Source organism: Oryctolagus cuniculus, chromosome 13, assembly GCF_964237555.1.
Source record: "Oryctolagus cuniculus chromosome 13, mOryCun1.1, whole genome shotgun sequence".
In the NCBI taxonomy this organism is placed as follows: domain Eukaryota; kingdom Metazoa; phylum Chordata; class Mammalia; order Lagomorpha; family Leporidae; genus Oryctolagus; species Oryctolagus cuniculus.
This window is the reverse complement of record NC_091444.1, coordinates 96,185,562-96,198,601: the sequence shown is the minus strand read 5'-3', so window position 1 is coordinate 96,198,601 and position 13,040 is coordinate 96,185,562. Positions and strand designations below refer to the sequence as shown.

At 41.0% G+C, this 13,040-nt stretch overlaps 1 protein-coding gene and 1 long non-coding RNA gene across 5 annotated transcripts in view; one reads left to right on the top strand and one right to left on the bottom strand.

The window, feature by feature from the left end:
- Positions 1-1,055: 1,055 nt before the first annotated feature.
- LOC138845033 (uncharacterized) lies at positions 1,056-11,037 on the bottom strand. The gene is made up of 2 exons (XR_011381693.1): positions 10,439-11,037; positions 1,056-4,503 (listed from the first exon to the last, which is right to left on the bottom strand). It is a non-coding gene; the product is annotated as an uncharacterized lncRNA (long non-coding RNA).
- Positions 2,009-13,040, top strand: part of WDR37 (WD repeat domain 37) — a 69,359-nt gene continuing 58,327 nt past the window's right edge. The window contains exons 1-2 of one of the 4 annotated variants that reach the window (XM_008274012.4): positions 2,009-2,151; positions 8,661-8,838. In XM_008274012.4, the coding sequence (XP_008272234.1) occupies positions 8,701-8,838 (138 nt within the window). In that variant the 5' untranslated portion in view covers positions 2,009-2,151; positions 8,661-8,700. Of the gene's footprint in view, positions 2,152-2,211; positions 2,443-2,916; positions 3,058-8,660; positions 8,839-11,103; positions 11,383-13,040 lie in introns of those variants that run through there. The other 3 variants (XM_002720814.5, XM_008274011.4, XM_008274013.4) reach the window with 3 other exon arrangements.

Here is a 13,040-nt window from a genome sequence, read left to right as displayed (position 1 = left end):
TAATTCCATTTTGTACAGTCTTTTTGTAGCACCTATGATGTAAATGCTACATATAGTTGTCACACTATATTGCTTAGGGAATAATGACAAGAAAGTCTGTATATGTTCAGTACAGGAGAAATTTTTTAAAAATATTTTTGATCCATAGTTGGTTGAATCCAAGGATGCAGGATTACCCACAGATATGGAGGAGTGATTGTTGTAGCACAGATAAAATAATCAGCGATGAGGCAAATGAAGGAATATCAAACCATGTTCACAATTCAGTTTTACTAAATCATTTTATTACTGATGGGGATGAGGCATGCATATTAGACCTGGAAAGACATGTGACAAGACAGGAACTTGTTTTGTGGGAAGGGTCTGCAGGAGGGAGTATGTAACTGCATACCAGGACTGCAATCATAACCTTTTACAATTTAGGCTAGTTTTGTGTCTTTTAAAAAATGATGGGACAATTATTTCAGGATAGTCTTATGGACTGAATTCATCTGCACTCCTTCCCCTGCTGCGGCCCTGTCATAAGCTGAAATCCTCACTCACTGTTCTTTAAAAATGAGGTCTGACGTCCTAAAAACAGAACTGTTGTGGTTATTTGGGGAGTGAAACTGCAGACAGAAATTCTCTCTGCCTTTCCAATACATAAAACATTAAAAAATGAACGTCACATGAAGAGACAGATATCACATGGGAACACCACGTGAAGATTACTTATACTGCTACAAGCAGCATGGGAAAGACTCAACCCCACAGCTCTGAGCAGGAAACAACCCCTGGCCTTGGGCTTGCAGCTTCCAGAACTGAGAGCTATTTAGATCGCAATGTGTGGTGTTTTGTTACTGCAGCCCTACCAAACTTAATATATTTGATGTCAGCCTGGATTTTATCTTTGCCCCACTGCATACTAGCTTTTTAACTTTTGACAGGTCATCTCAATGTTCTCAAGCTCAGTTAACAGCGAAGTTGCAATAAAGATTTCTGCTTTACTGCATTGCCTTGGGGATTAGACAAGCTGTGAGATATGTAAAATGACTGGCTCACAAAAGTGTGGATTCTTGTTTTTTAAAAAGACTTATTTTATTATTTATTGAGAAATCAGAGTTACACAGAGGAGAGGCGTGGGGTGGGTAGGGGGACCTTCCATCCATTAGTTCACTCCCCAATTGGCCGCAATGGCCAGAACTGTGCTGATCCAAAGCCAGGAGCTTCTTCCGTGTCTTCCATGTGGGTGCAGGGGCCCAAGGACTTGGGCCATCTTCTACTGCTTTCCCAGGACACAGCAGAGAGCTGGATCAGGAGCGGAGCAGCTGGGACTTGAACCGGCATCCATGTGGGATGCTAGCACTGCAGGCAGTGGTTTTACCTACTACGCCACAGCGCCAGCCCCAAAGTGTGGATTCTTTTCCCTTGAATTTCTGACACTGCATCATGCTCTCAGTTGATCTCAGTGACTTTTGTGGAATCTTAAGCATATCAAAGGAAAATATGACTTTTGTTAAAATCCTAGCATCTGAACTGTGACTGCTCTGCTACCAAATAACCCACCTATTCGAATGGGAACCTGAGATTCACAAAGCTTTCTGTCCTCACACCCAGCAGGATGTCTTGGGCATATTATTTACTAAACAAAATTGTTATCTGAATGTCTGTCACAACCTCCAAGTCTGAAAGTGACAAATGAAATACCCTCCTCTCCTTAGAGTTCTTCTTACCCAACTGTTTCCAGCAGTAAGCCTTTATTATTACACGTAACGCAGAAATAACTCTGTTGAACATGTTTTTAAAAATCCGGATACCCAAATCTGTTAAATTTATTTCTTGTGCAACAAATATATCCCATCACTGCTTCTTGCATGTGAATCTTGATCTTTATTTTTAAAGGGAGCAGCAAGAATCTTGACTCATATGGAAGAAAATGCTTTTTAAAAAAAATTTTATTTGGTGCGCTTTAACGCCTGATTAGAGTTGCTGGTAAAGCCAAGAGACTGTTTACGTAATCGTTCCAGTCTATTATGTAGGTTTGCCAACCTAGATTAAAGGGGGTAAAAAAAAAAAAAAAAAAGCAGTTCAAGTCCCACCTTTCGCAGTGAACAGCTGATTCTGTTTTCTCTTTTTAGCCAATGGTGATCAAACATTTCAGGAGGAAACTGGGTGAGTCATCTTCTGCAGATAAGCTGAAATATTAATAGTTCTAGCTCCATCAGGTTTTCCGAGCAGCCGAAAGCAAGTCTCCCACAGAGCTCTGCCAGTGAAGCGGTTCACGGCAAGTCGGCGGTTTGGATCGGAAAGGTTTTGAAACTCATCCAGTTACGCGCAGTATGCTTGAGCTTGTATCTTAGGGGGCTGTTTTCTCCTTCCCAGTTCTTAGGCTTGGGCGAGCTTTCAGGGCAGATGGAATTAAAACCTGCTTGACCGTGGACCGCCACCGGAAGCCCTGCAGCGGTGAGTACAGGTCGCGTGTGCGTGTTTCACATGTTACTAACGCTCGGGGCACCCAGGGAGGCTGGCGCCCTGAACGACCCTGCGTCTCTGGAGGGTGCAAGGCTTGGGTCTGGCGGGGTCTGCGTCCTGGTTTTCTCCATGAAGCACCCAACTCAAAAAGTAACGCGCCGCCCCACGGCGCCAGGGGGCGCCATGCCCGTTTCCCTTCCCAGACCATACGCCTTTTCCTCCCCCGGCGCCGGGGCGCAGAGGCAGGCTGCGTGGCCGAGCGCCAGCACCACACGGTAGGCAAGGACAGCACTGTGTACTCAGGCTGCTCTGGCCGGAGGGCGGAAACCGGTACGCGTATTTGGCTGCGCCAGCGTGAGCGGCACTTCCGGCGACGCTGGGCGTACGGCGGGGGCCGACTTCCGGTGGCTCCGGGCTGAGGCGGAGGCCGGGGCGGGACTTCCGATGGCAGGCGGAAGTGCGGTTGGGCCAACTCGGGGTCGTGGGGTCGCGTCAGTGCGAAGTCGGCCGGTGTCTTGTGTGTTGGCTTGGGTGCTACGTATTGGGACCCGACGAGCTGAGCGCAACCCGGACAGGCTCCGGGTAGTGACGAGCGCGGCGGCTGTGGTAGGTTTGCACCGCCATCTTCCCGCTATCCAGCGCCGCGTCCTTTCCGTGATGCCAGGGGGAAGGGTCGAGGTGGTCGAGGAGGTGTGGGAGTGGAACTGTAGGGGATAGGGTGGGCGAGAGGCCGGGGTGCAATTGGAGACGCGGTCGAGGAGGGGGTCTGAGGGGACCGGGGGTCGGGTCCCCGCTGTCCCGCGGCGCCGCGGCCCGGGCATCTCGGGGCTTCCTGTATGGCGGGGACAGCGCTGGGGAGGTTTTTCTGAGACCAGGGCCTTCTGCTGCACCCAAAGGGGCGGCGGGGAGGGGGAGAGTTGAGAGCAGATGCCGAAGCGGTTACTCTAGCGCCTTGCCGCTTTTGTTCCTCTTCTGAAGAGTGGTTTCCTATCCGCCGGTGAGCTGACCACCGCTGGGGGTGGGGAACCTAACAGTGACACAGTTACAATGCGCCCGCTTGCTAAAGAAAGTTGTGGAAGTGCGAGAACTTTCTCAGCTCAGGGGGGAAGGTATCTTAGCGCCGGCCAGGTGGTTGGAGGTTTTGTCATCTGTCTGCAGACTCTGCAGCGGTCCTCAGCGCCGGGGCAGGTCCATTTGAAACTGACAGCCATTGTTCAGAAGTTTGCTTTACGTTCAGATGGTTCTGTCTTCACCTCCGTATGTTTTGACCCATGGATTACGGCCTTCAGAGGGTTCTGAGAACGATCCGCTTCCAGATAGGAAAACAGTATCCAAACGAATGTGTCTGACCGAAGTGGAGTAAGTGGAGTTGACACTGTTAGCCCCTTGTTTCAGCTGCTGCCTTATTAACACCGCTCACAGGAGACAGTATGCTGGGTAGTGGATGCCGGACACGTCCCGTAACAGCTCTGTGACCTTGATCGAGGAACCTCTAAGTCTCATTTCCTGCCCTCTAAAATTGCTATCTTAACCTCATTTGGTTATTTGGAAGGTTATTTAATACATGGCAAGCATTCTTGTAAAGCGCTGGACACAGGAGATCTTTATTAAGTATGTTTCCTTCCCTTTCTCTCAACCTGACTACTTTTTTGGGGATAGCGTGTCCTTAGACTGTTCCACTTATTTTGTGCTTGTCTTGTAAAATCTGTTAAGTCCTTTTTTTTCTGAACTGATGGTAAGAGACTTCTTAATTATCCTGCCTTGCATTCTTTAAGGAAAAGATTTTATATTAATGACTTTCATCCTTGGTTTGAACTCATTCTTTTAACTGTTGGGATCTTTAAAAAATCTTGCTTGCTTTCTTTTTATCCTGTTAACGATGCCCATGTTCTGTAACCGTCCACAAAATTGATAAGCATGTATTCTATGCATTCATCTCATCGGTGACAAAACATTGTAAGCAGAGTAATGTTGGTGAGAGACTTCTGAGATTGCTACTAAAGACCTTTCTCTCCTTTGGTACTGCTTCGAAGTTGTGGTTGGTGTTTCAGTCTGCAGGCAATTAACATTTGTATTACCATAAAATTTAACAGAAAACTTTACCAGACTTCTGGAGATTTGGTCGCCTGTTTTTTTAAAGCCACACACAAATTATATCCTTTAATCATTGTTTTGTGTATGAGTCATGGAATTAGCCATGTAAGCAAGTGTTTTTTCTCTTGATGAAGAAAAATAGTTGAAATCTCAGCTTTTTTTTTTTAGTTTTGTATTTTTATTTCAAATGAAGTCATAATTTTTAACTTTTATTTAGTAAATATAATTTCCAAAGTACAGTTTATGGATTACAGTGGCTTTTTCCCCCACATAACTTCCCTCCCACCTGCACCCCTCCCATCTCCTGCTCCCTCTCCCCTTCCATTCACATCAAGATTCATTTTCAATTGTCTTTATATACAGAAGATCAATTTAGAATATATTAAGTAAAGATTTAATCAGTTTGCACTCACACAGAGCATAAAGTATAAAATACTGTTTCAGTATTAGTTATAGCATTACTTCACACTGGACAACACATTAAGGACAGAGATCCCACATGAGGAGTAAGTACACAGTGATTCCTGTTGTTGACTTAACAATTTGACACTCTTGTTTATGGTGTCAGTAATCTCCCTAGGCTCTAGTCATGAGTTGCCAAGGCTATGGAAGCCTCTTGAGTTCGCTGACTTTGATCTTATTTAGATAAGGTCATAGTCAAAGTGGAAGTTCTCTCCTCCCTTCAGAGAAGGGTACCTCCTTCTTTGATGGCCCCTTTCTTTCTACTGGGATCTCACTCGCAGAGATCTTTCATTTAGGTTTTTTTATTTTTATTTTTTGCCAGAGTGTCTTGGCTTTCCATGCCTAAAATACTCTCATGGGCTCTTCAGCCAGATCCGAATGATGAAGGCATAAATTAATATGCTGTCTTTGCTTCTAAAAACCACTTTGGTTATCTGCCTTCTTGGAGTTACATGCATTTAGAAGGATCTGATAATTTATGAAAGCTAAATGTTCATCAATGGCATATAATGCAACAGCATTTGCAGAGGTGAGGAGTTAACTTGCTGAGATGAAGAAGTAAGTTTATAGTTTTCATTAGTTTGTTAAGTGTTCACCGCATGCTGTACGTAGAGCCCTGCTGCGTGAGAATGTAGGAAGGGGCAGGCATTGTGCTGCAGCAGCTAAAATGCTGCTCGGGGTGCCTGCATCCCACACTGGAGTGCCTGGATGTGAGTCTTGGCTCAACCCCCATCTACCTTCATGCTCATGTGTAACAAAGGGCAACAGGTGAAGGTTCAGGTACTTGAGGTCCCTGCTCCCACACAGGAGACCCATGTGGAGTTCTAGGCTCTTGACTTCGGCCTGGACCAGCCTTGCTGTTGCAGGCTTTTGGGGAGATCTATCCACTGGTTCATTCCCCAAGTTTCTACAACACCTGGGACTGGGGCAAGCTGAAACCAGGAGCCAGGAACTCCATCTGGGACTCCCACATACTTGGGCCATCATCTGCTGCCTTCCAGGGTGTGTGTTAGCAGGAAGCTGGTACTGGGAGTGGAGCTGGGACTTGAACCCAGGCGCTCCTGTATGGGATAGGTTGACTCAACTGGTGCTTTAACCTCTAGGGTAAACCCTGCCCCTTATTTTTAGATTTAAGTTAATAAAATTTTAGATACCAAAATAAACTTACCTTTAATTCCATTTTCCACTAACTTTTTGAAGTGACTTCATATAATCAGTTTACCAAAGTGTTAAGTCTTTTGTACAGGTTGTTAATTGAATTTGGGAACTTTAATTCATATGGATGTTGTAAGGCTTAGTGATTGTTTATATTTATTGAGCCATTTAAGCCTTAAAGCTACTGTTTGTAGTAATAGTAGTTCTTCTGCCTTAGGTAGAATTGCCCATTGACTTTCCTCCAGTATCTCTCTATTCTTTATTTTCATTTCATGTCAGCTTAGGTAACTCATATCAATATTCCTTTTACAGACACCTACAACTTCCTTGCCTGTCTTTCCATGACACCAGCCTAAAATTCGAAATTTGTTATTAAATCACACATTTAATATGATTGCTGCTAATACTGACACATGACCTGAGATGAGTTCAGTAGAGCCTGTAGCCTTAAGTTATGTAGGTTCTGGACTTACTCTCCATAGAGGATGTGGTGTGAAAGGAAGTAGTGATATAGTATCAGTACAGACTGCTGGGGAGAAAGGGGGAGGGTATGAATGAGAAACAAAAGTAAAATTATAAAAAGTCACTGGAAATGTTAACAGAGAAAGATTAATAACAAAAAAAGGGACTAGAGGAAAAAATACAGAACTAATTTTGAAAGAGTATTGATAGTTGAACAATGGCTGAAGAAATTATAGGAAGAGGCAGAACTTGAATTAGCCAGATAATCTTTTCGTGTAAATAATACAGTGTGTGATATGGACATCATCAGCCCATTTTTGAGCTATGACTTCATAGAGTTCAAAAAATTACTAAAAGATAAAATTCTGATATGAAAAAATCTCCATTTGGTGTCCGGTTTTGGGAAAGTAATTGTTTGAAATGTATATATGTGGTTGGAAATTTCTCAGTGGAAAAAGATTGTCAGTGTATTAATTTTTTGGTGAAATGGTAAACAAAAGCATGCAAAGTTAAAAAATCACATTCTGGCTGGCGCCGCGGCTCACTAGGCTAATCCTCCGTCTTGCGGCGCCGGCACACTGGGTTCTAGTCCCGGTTGGGGTGCCGGATTCTGTCCCGGTTGCCCCTCTTCCAGGCCAGCTCTCTGTTGTGGCCAGGGAGTGCAGTGGAGGGATGGCCCAAGGACTTGTGCCCTGCACCCCATGGGAGACCAGGGAGACCAGGATAAGTACCTGGCTCCTGCCATCGGATCGGCACGGTGTGCCGGCTGCGGCGGCCATTGGAGGGTGAACCAACGGCAAAAGGAAGACCTTTCTCTCTCTCTCTCTGTCTCTCTCACTGTCCACAAAAAAAACAAACAAACAAAAAAAAAACACCTATTTGGGAGACATCTAGAAGGAGAGGAGTAACATTTTAGAGATTTAGCATCTGGTGGTGTCTGAGGAGATGGAAGGTTGGACACACTGGAAATGTGGTCTTGGCTTTAGGGACAGGTCTATGATGTAGTCACTAAAGTCGCAGATTTAACTGCACACTTGGAATTTGAATGTTTACATAGTCTCCATGTTGATTTTAAAGATCAACATATTATCCCATCATGTAATACACTTTTAGTAAATCCATTCCTGTAATGTTGGGTTTTAGGCCAGTTTTTCTATATAAATCAAGATAAGAGAACCTTTGACATGTTGGTTTCTCAGCAGTCGCAGGTGTGCCTTGTTTTGCCTTAATATATAGCATTTGGAAGAAAGGCATTCTATTAATAATGAAGCACAACGCTGCTTAGCATTTATATGAACTGACATAGTAATAGGATTTTATGTGAAGGAGAATTTGTAGCAAAAATCAGTAGGTAATGTTCACCACAAACAAATCTGTAATTGAAGAAGGAAGATGTAATGTGTTAATATATTAAAACTGTTAATGTGGAGATATTGACAGAAGGAATGGTTAATTGCAGGAATTGAATACAAAATACCCAAAGCAGCAGGTAAATCGTAATGTTTAGATTATTTAGAGGTTTAAATAACAATCATCTAGTAGTTTGATTTGTGATGTTCTGTGAAATTAAAATACTGACTGAATTTTGAAGAGGTAATCACAGAAACAGTATAAAATGTCCCATAATTTTTCTGTTGACTAAAATATTTTAGACACTTTTAAATCATTAGAAATAATTTTCACATGTTTCTACTTTTTTAATGTGGACCTTAGAAAATTTGAAGTTACATATGTAGTTTTAGATTGTATTTCTCTTAGGTTATGTTATTCTAGAATCTTTTGTTTAGAACATGCAATTAAAATTGGTTTTCTCTGAGGAACTAGACTGAGCCTGAGGAAAGTGAGGTAAAGAGTGAGTTTTTTTGTTTTAAGCCCTTACTCGCTCTTTGATCGCTAAAACATTAATGAAATTTGATAAAAAGATTATGTTAACCATAGTAAGAAAACTTTTAATTGAAAGTAATAGTTTTCTTGTCTACTGTTTTTCCTTTATTTCTGTTTGCTATACAAGAGATAAAATACTTGCTGTTGTTTAGCTTATTGCAGGAGTGACCAGGACACTACCTTCTGGAAGTAATGCCCACAGAAAGCGGAAGTTGCTCAACTGCTCGCCAAGCGAAACAAAAACGCAAATCACATAGCCTTTCTATACGAAGAACTAACAGCTCGGAACAGGAGAGGACAGGACTACCAAGAGAAATGTTAGAAGGACAAGTAAGTTAATATTGATTAGTAGCACATTTTAAAGATGGTGATTGCAATATTTTCAAGATAGCCAAATATACATTGGTCTTCAAAGTAGAAAAAAGACGTGGGTTACCAAAACGGATTCTCCCCTAGAGCCTCCAAAATAAACTTATTAAAACTACTGTCAAATACAACAGTATGCACAGAGAGAATTCAATTTCTGGTTTAATGTATTTATAATTAATAACCAAAAGAAGTAGATGTGACAGTATGTGTTAGCTTTTATTCTTTGTACAGGTTAATTTTGGATTTTCTGTCTCCAACAGTCTCAAGAAGAGAAGAGCATCATACAATTCTATTGATGTCTTTCAGTTCCCTGAAGAGTTTGGGGAGTCAGATCTCTTACTAACTTGACTTTGTCCTTGTCTTTGCTGTAGTGAGCATGTATGGCATCTGATTAAATGAACTAATGTTCTATTGACAAAGATTAAGTTTTGCCTCTACTTTTTCTAGTTCCATTAAAGATGATGAAAATGTAAGGATTTCTAGACTATTTGTGAGTCCTATACAAAAGTATATGTTACATTAAAATAAACTATAGATATTTCTAATACATGCTAATGTGTATATGTAAATATACATGTATTCAATTTTATAACCATTCCTTCACAATTAGAGTGATTCATTGGCTGTAATGCTATATAGAAATAATGCTTAAATTTGAGGAATTGGCTTAAATAACAGTTGGATCTTTTTAGAACCAGTTGAATAACTTTATGCCTGAGACTTTCAGGAAATAACTGCCACACTATAGTTGTGTGCACTCAGAACCCAATATAGTTATTGCCACAAGAGATATTTATTTAGAAGCCAGTAATTATGTGTTGAGTGGATGAATAAATAAATGCAGTTGTACAGATAAACAAAATCATGAAAGATCTCCCAAGCATAACAAAATCTGTTGGATACACAAATCTCTTAGTGTACAATATTTGCATATAACTTGTCACATTCTCTTGTGTACTTCATTTATTTATTTACTTTTACTTGAAAGACAGACAAAGATCTTCCATCTGCAAGTTCACTCCTTAAATGCCTGCAGTAACCAGGGCTGGGTCAGGTCAAAGCCAGGAGCCAGGAACTCTATTAGATCTTCCACGTGGGTGTCAGGGATCCAAGTACTTGAACCGTCACCTGCTGCCTCCTAGGGTGCATGGAAGCAGGTAGCTAGAATCAGAAGTGGAGCCAGGACTCCAACCCAGGCCCTCCAATATAGGATGCAGATGTCTTAAACACTGTGCCTATTGCTCATCCCCTCTTGTTTCCTTTAAATTCTCTAGATTACTATGGTGCCTAATACAGTATAAACACTAAGTGAATGATTGTACTGTATTGTTCAGGGGATAATGATAAAAAATCTGTACACGTTCAGTAAAGATGGGATTTTTTTCTCTGAATATTTTCAACATGTGGTTGGTTGACTCTGAGGATGAGACCCATTCATGTTGAAGGCTGACTGTACCTTGTTCTATTTTCCTTAAAAGTTAATTCTATTTTATTAATTTGCCATGGATATTGTAACAAATTACCACAAAGTGACTTAAACAATAGAAATTTGTTTTCTTACCATTCTGGAAGCAGAAGTCCGAAATCAGAGTGATGTGGGTTTGTTTTTTCCTTGAATTTTGTAAATGGCTGCCTCCTCCCAGTCCTTAGATGGTTTGTCCTTTCTACATCTCTGTGTCCTAATCTCTTTTAAAGACACCAGTAATATTGGATTAATACCCACCTCTGTGACATTATTTTCCACCTTAATTACCTCTGTAAAACCCTTACCCCTAAATATAGTTGTGTTCTGAGGTAGTGAGTTTTAGGGGCTTCAGCATTTGAATTTTGAGAGACTTAATTACTTAAATGATAACGTCACACTTTGGAGAGTGAAGCCAGAGCTGTATGTTAGAACATCTGTGATGATGGAAGTGTTCTGATTCAGTGCTATGTGATGACAGCCACAGCCTCATGTGACTGGTGAGCACTTGAAGTGTAGCTGATGTGACTCAGAACCTCAAATTTTAGTTTTTAAAAATTCTGATTACTTGATGTGGAAATTTAAATAGGTGTGGCTAGTGGCTACCATATTGGTTAGTTCAGGTAAACAGTCAAAAATAGGCTTAAAAATTTTTTAGACTTAGACTTCTAGCCATGACAATTCTCCAGCCTCTTTACTGGTATAGTCTAGAATTACCTCACATATGAGGTAATTATGTTCTTCTCTTGACCTTCTTGAGCCCCTGTCCTCTATTGTGATGTAGTACAGGGAGGTAATTGCATTTCACAGTAACTTTCATGAAAGTAATTCAGAATTCTCCAAGCTGAACAACTCATTCCTCTGAATCCCTCTATGGCCCTCTACTTTGTGTCTCCTGCGTTCCCTAGACAGTGCTTATTTGTTGAATAAATAGTTATTTAGAGTGGGACTGACCAGCATGTTCTGTGAGGAGCCAGTGTAAGGTGCTGTGCCTGCCCTCTGCAGCAGGTCGAGAGTGATGTTTGGTGTGAGCAGTTGGCATGGTAAGTATAAGCAGATCACTTCTTGGCTATTTGGCTAAGATCAAGTGTAAGTGGAGTGATCTAAGAATACAGGATTATTGATTGCCAGTAGATTTGAATTAAATAATAGGGGACATCACAATCTAGACAAAGTATGAATAGTGGTATTCTTTGTTGGGGAATAGTATCAATAAAAAAGGTGAAGGTTAGTCTGGATGATATATATTAGGTTTAACTTTATATGAATTAGATTTGTAAATCTGAAGTAACTTAGAAAACAGTGGTTAGCATGGGAATGAGGTCTGTGTTTGCTGGATCTAAATACTTCTACTCACAGTGTTGATTACAGAATGAAGAGCTGCTCTTGCCTGTATGTATCACAGTTTTTTAGCTGTTTGGTGAAATGCAGTTTCCTTAAAAGCTTTACTGAATCATAGTAGCCTTTCTGACTTCAGTTTTTTATTTTGGTGTCTATGGAATTGAGTAGCATAAAAAAAGAGCTGATAGAAAAGATGAAAAGGTAGTTTAGTAAGGCTCAACTTGTTCTCATTTCACTTTTTATACATTTTGTTTCTTCATTATCTGTTTTATAAATTGGAGCTAATGTTTTATTTTTTTATTTTTCATATTGCATCTCAGCTTTGTTTTCCACAACAGTTACTTAAAGATTCATTTAGTATTCAAGTAAATAAACATTTTGTTACTGAATGATAAAGATCTTAAAATGTGATGAGTCTAGATCAGTAGGAGGAAATTTGGCAGTTGTAGAAGTCAGAAGGCTTCTATGAAGAGTAACACTTGTGAGGAAGGAGCGTGCACAGAAAGGGAATGGGAAGTGCAAAGACCACAAGGCAGGCCTGAGAGAGAAAGGTTGCCTATTACTCTCATTTCTGTACAAGTTTATGTTTTATACTTAAAAGAATGTGATAGTTTGGTTTTGATTTTTGTTAGAGTTTTCCTTTTTGTTTTCATGCTTTTCATTGGCATTTTAGAGGGATGTAAAATTACCAATTCTGTCAGATTCATATTTTATTCATTTTTAAGTGTTTTTCATCTACTTGAAAGAAGGTGGAGGGGAGAGAAAGAAAGATCTTTTATGTACTGGTTCAGTTCCCAAATGCCTGCAACAGCCCTGGCTGGCCAGGCTGAAGGTTGGAGCCCAGAATTCCATCTGGGTCTTCCATGTGAATAGCATGGGCCAAACCAATTGAGGCATCATCTGTTACCTCCCAAGATGCATTATCAGAAGTAGAGCAGATGGGATTCAAACTGGCACCCTGATATGGGATTTGGATACCCCAAGTGGTGATGTAACCCACTGCACCTCAACGCCCAGCCCAGATTCATATTTTCAACTAGTGGTTTCACATAGATATTTAAATAGTTTGTAAAATTTGTGTCAGATCTGTGATTATTGTAGAACTTTATCCTAAAATGTAATCCTTTTCCCTAAAATTTGCTTTCTTATGAAGTTAATCTCAGAAGAAACTTAATAAATATATTTTAAATATATTTATTGATTTATTTAATGTATTTGAAAGGTAGAAATACAAAGAGAGCTTCTGTCTGCTGATTTATTCCCCAAATGTCTGCAATAGCCAGGGCTGGGCCAGACCAAAGCCAAGAGCTGGGAACTCAATCCAGGTCTCAGGTAACAGTTGTCAGGGACCTAAGTATTT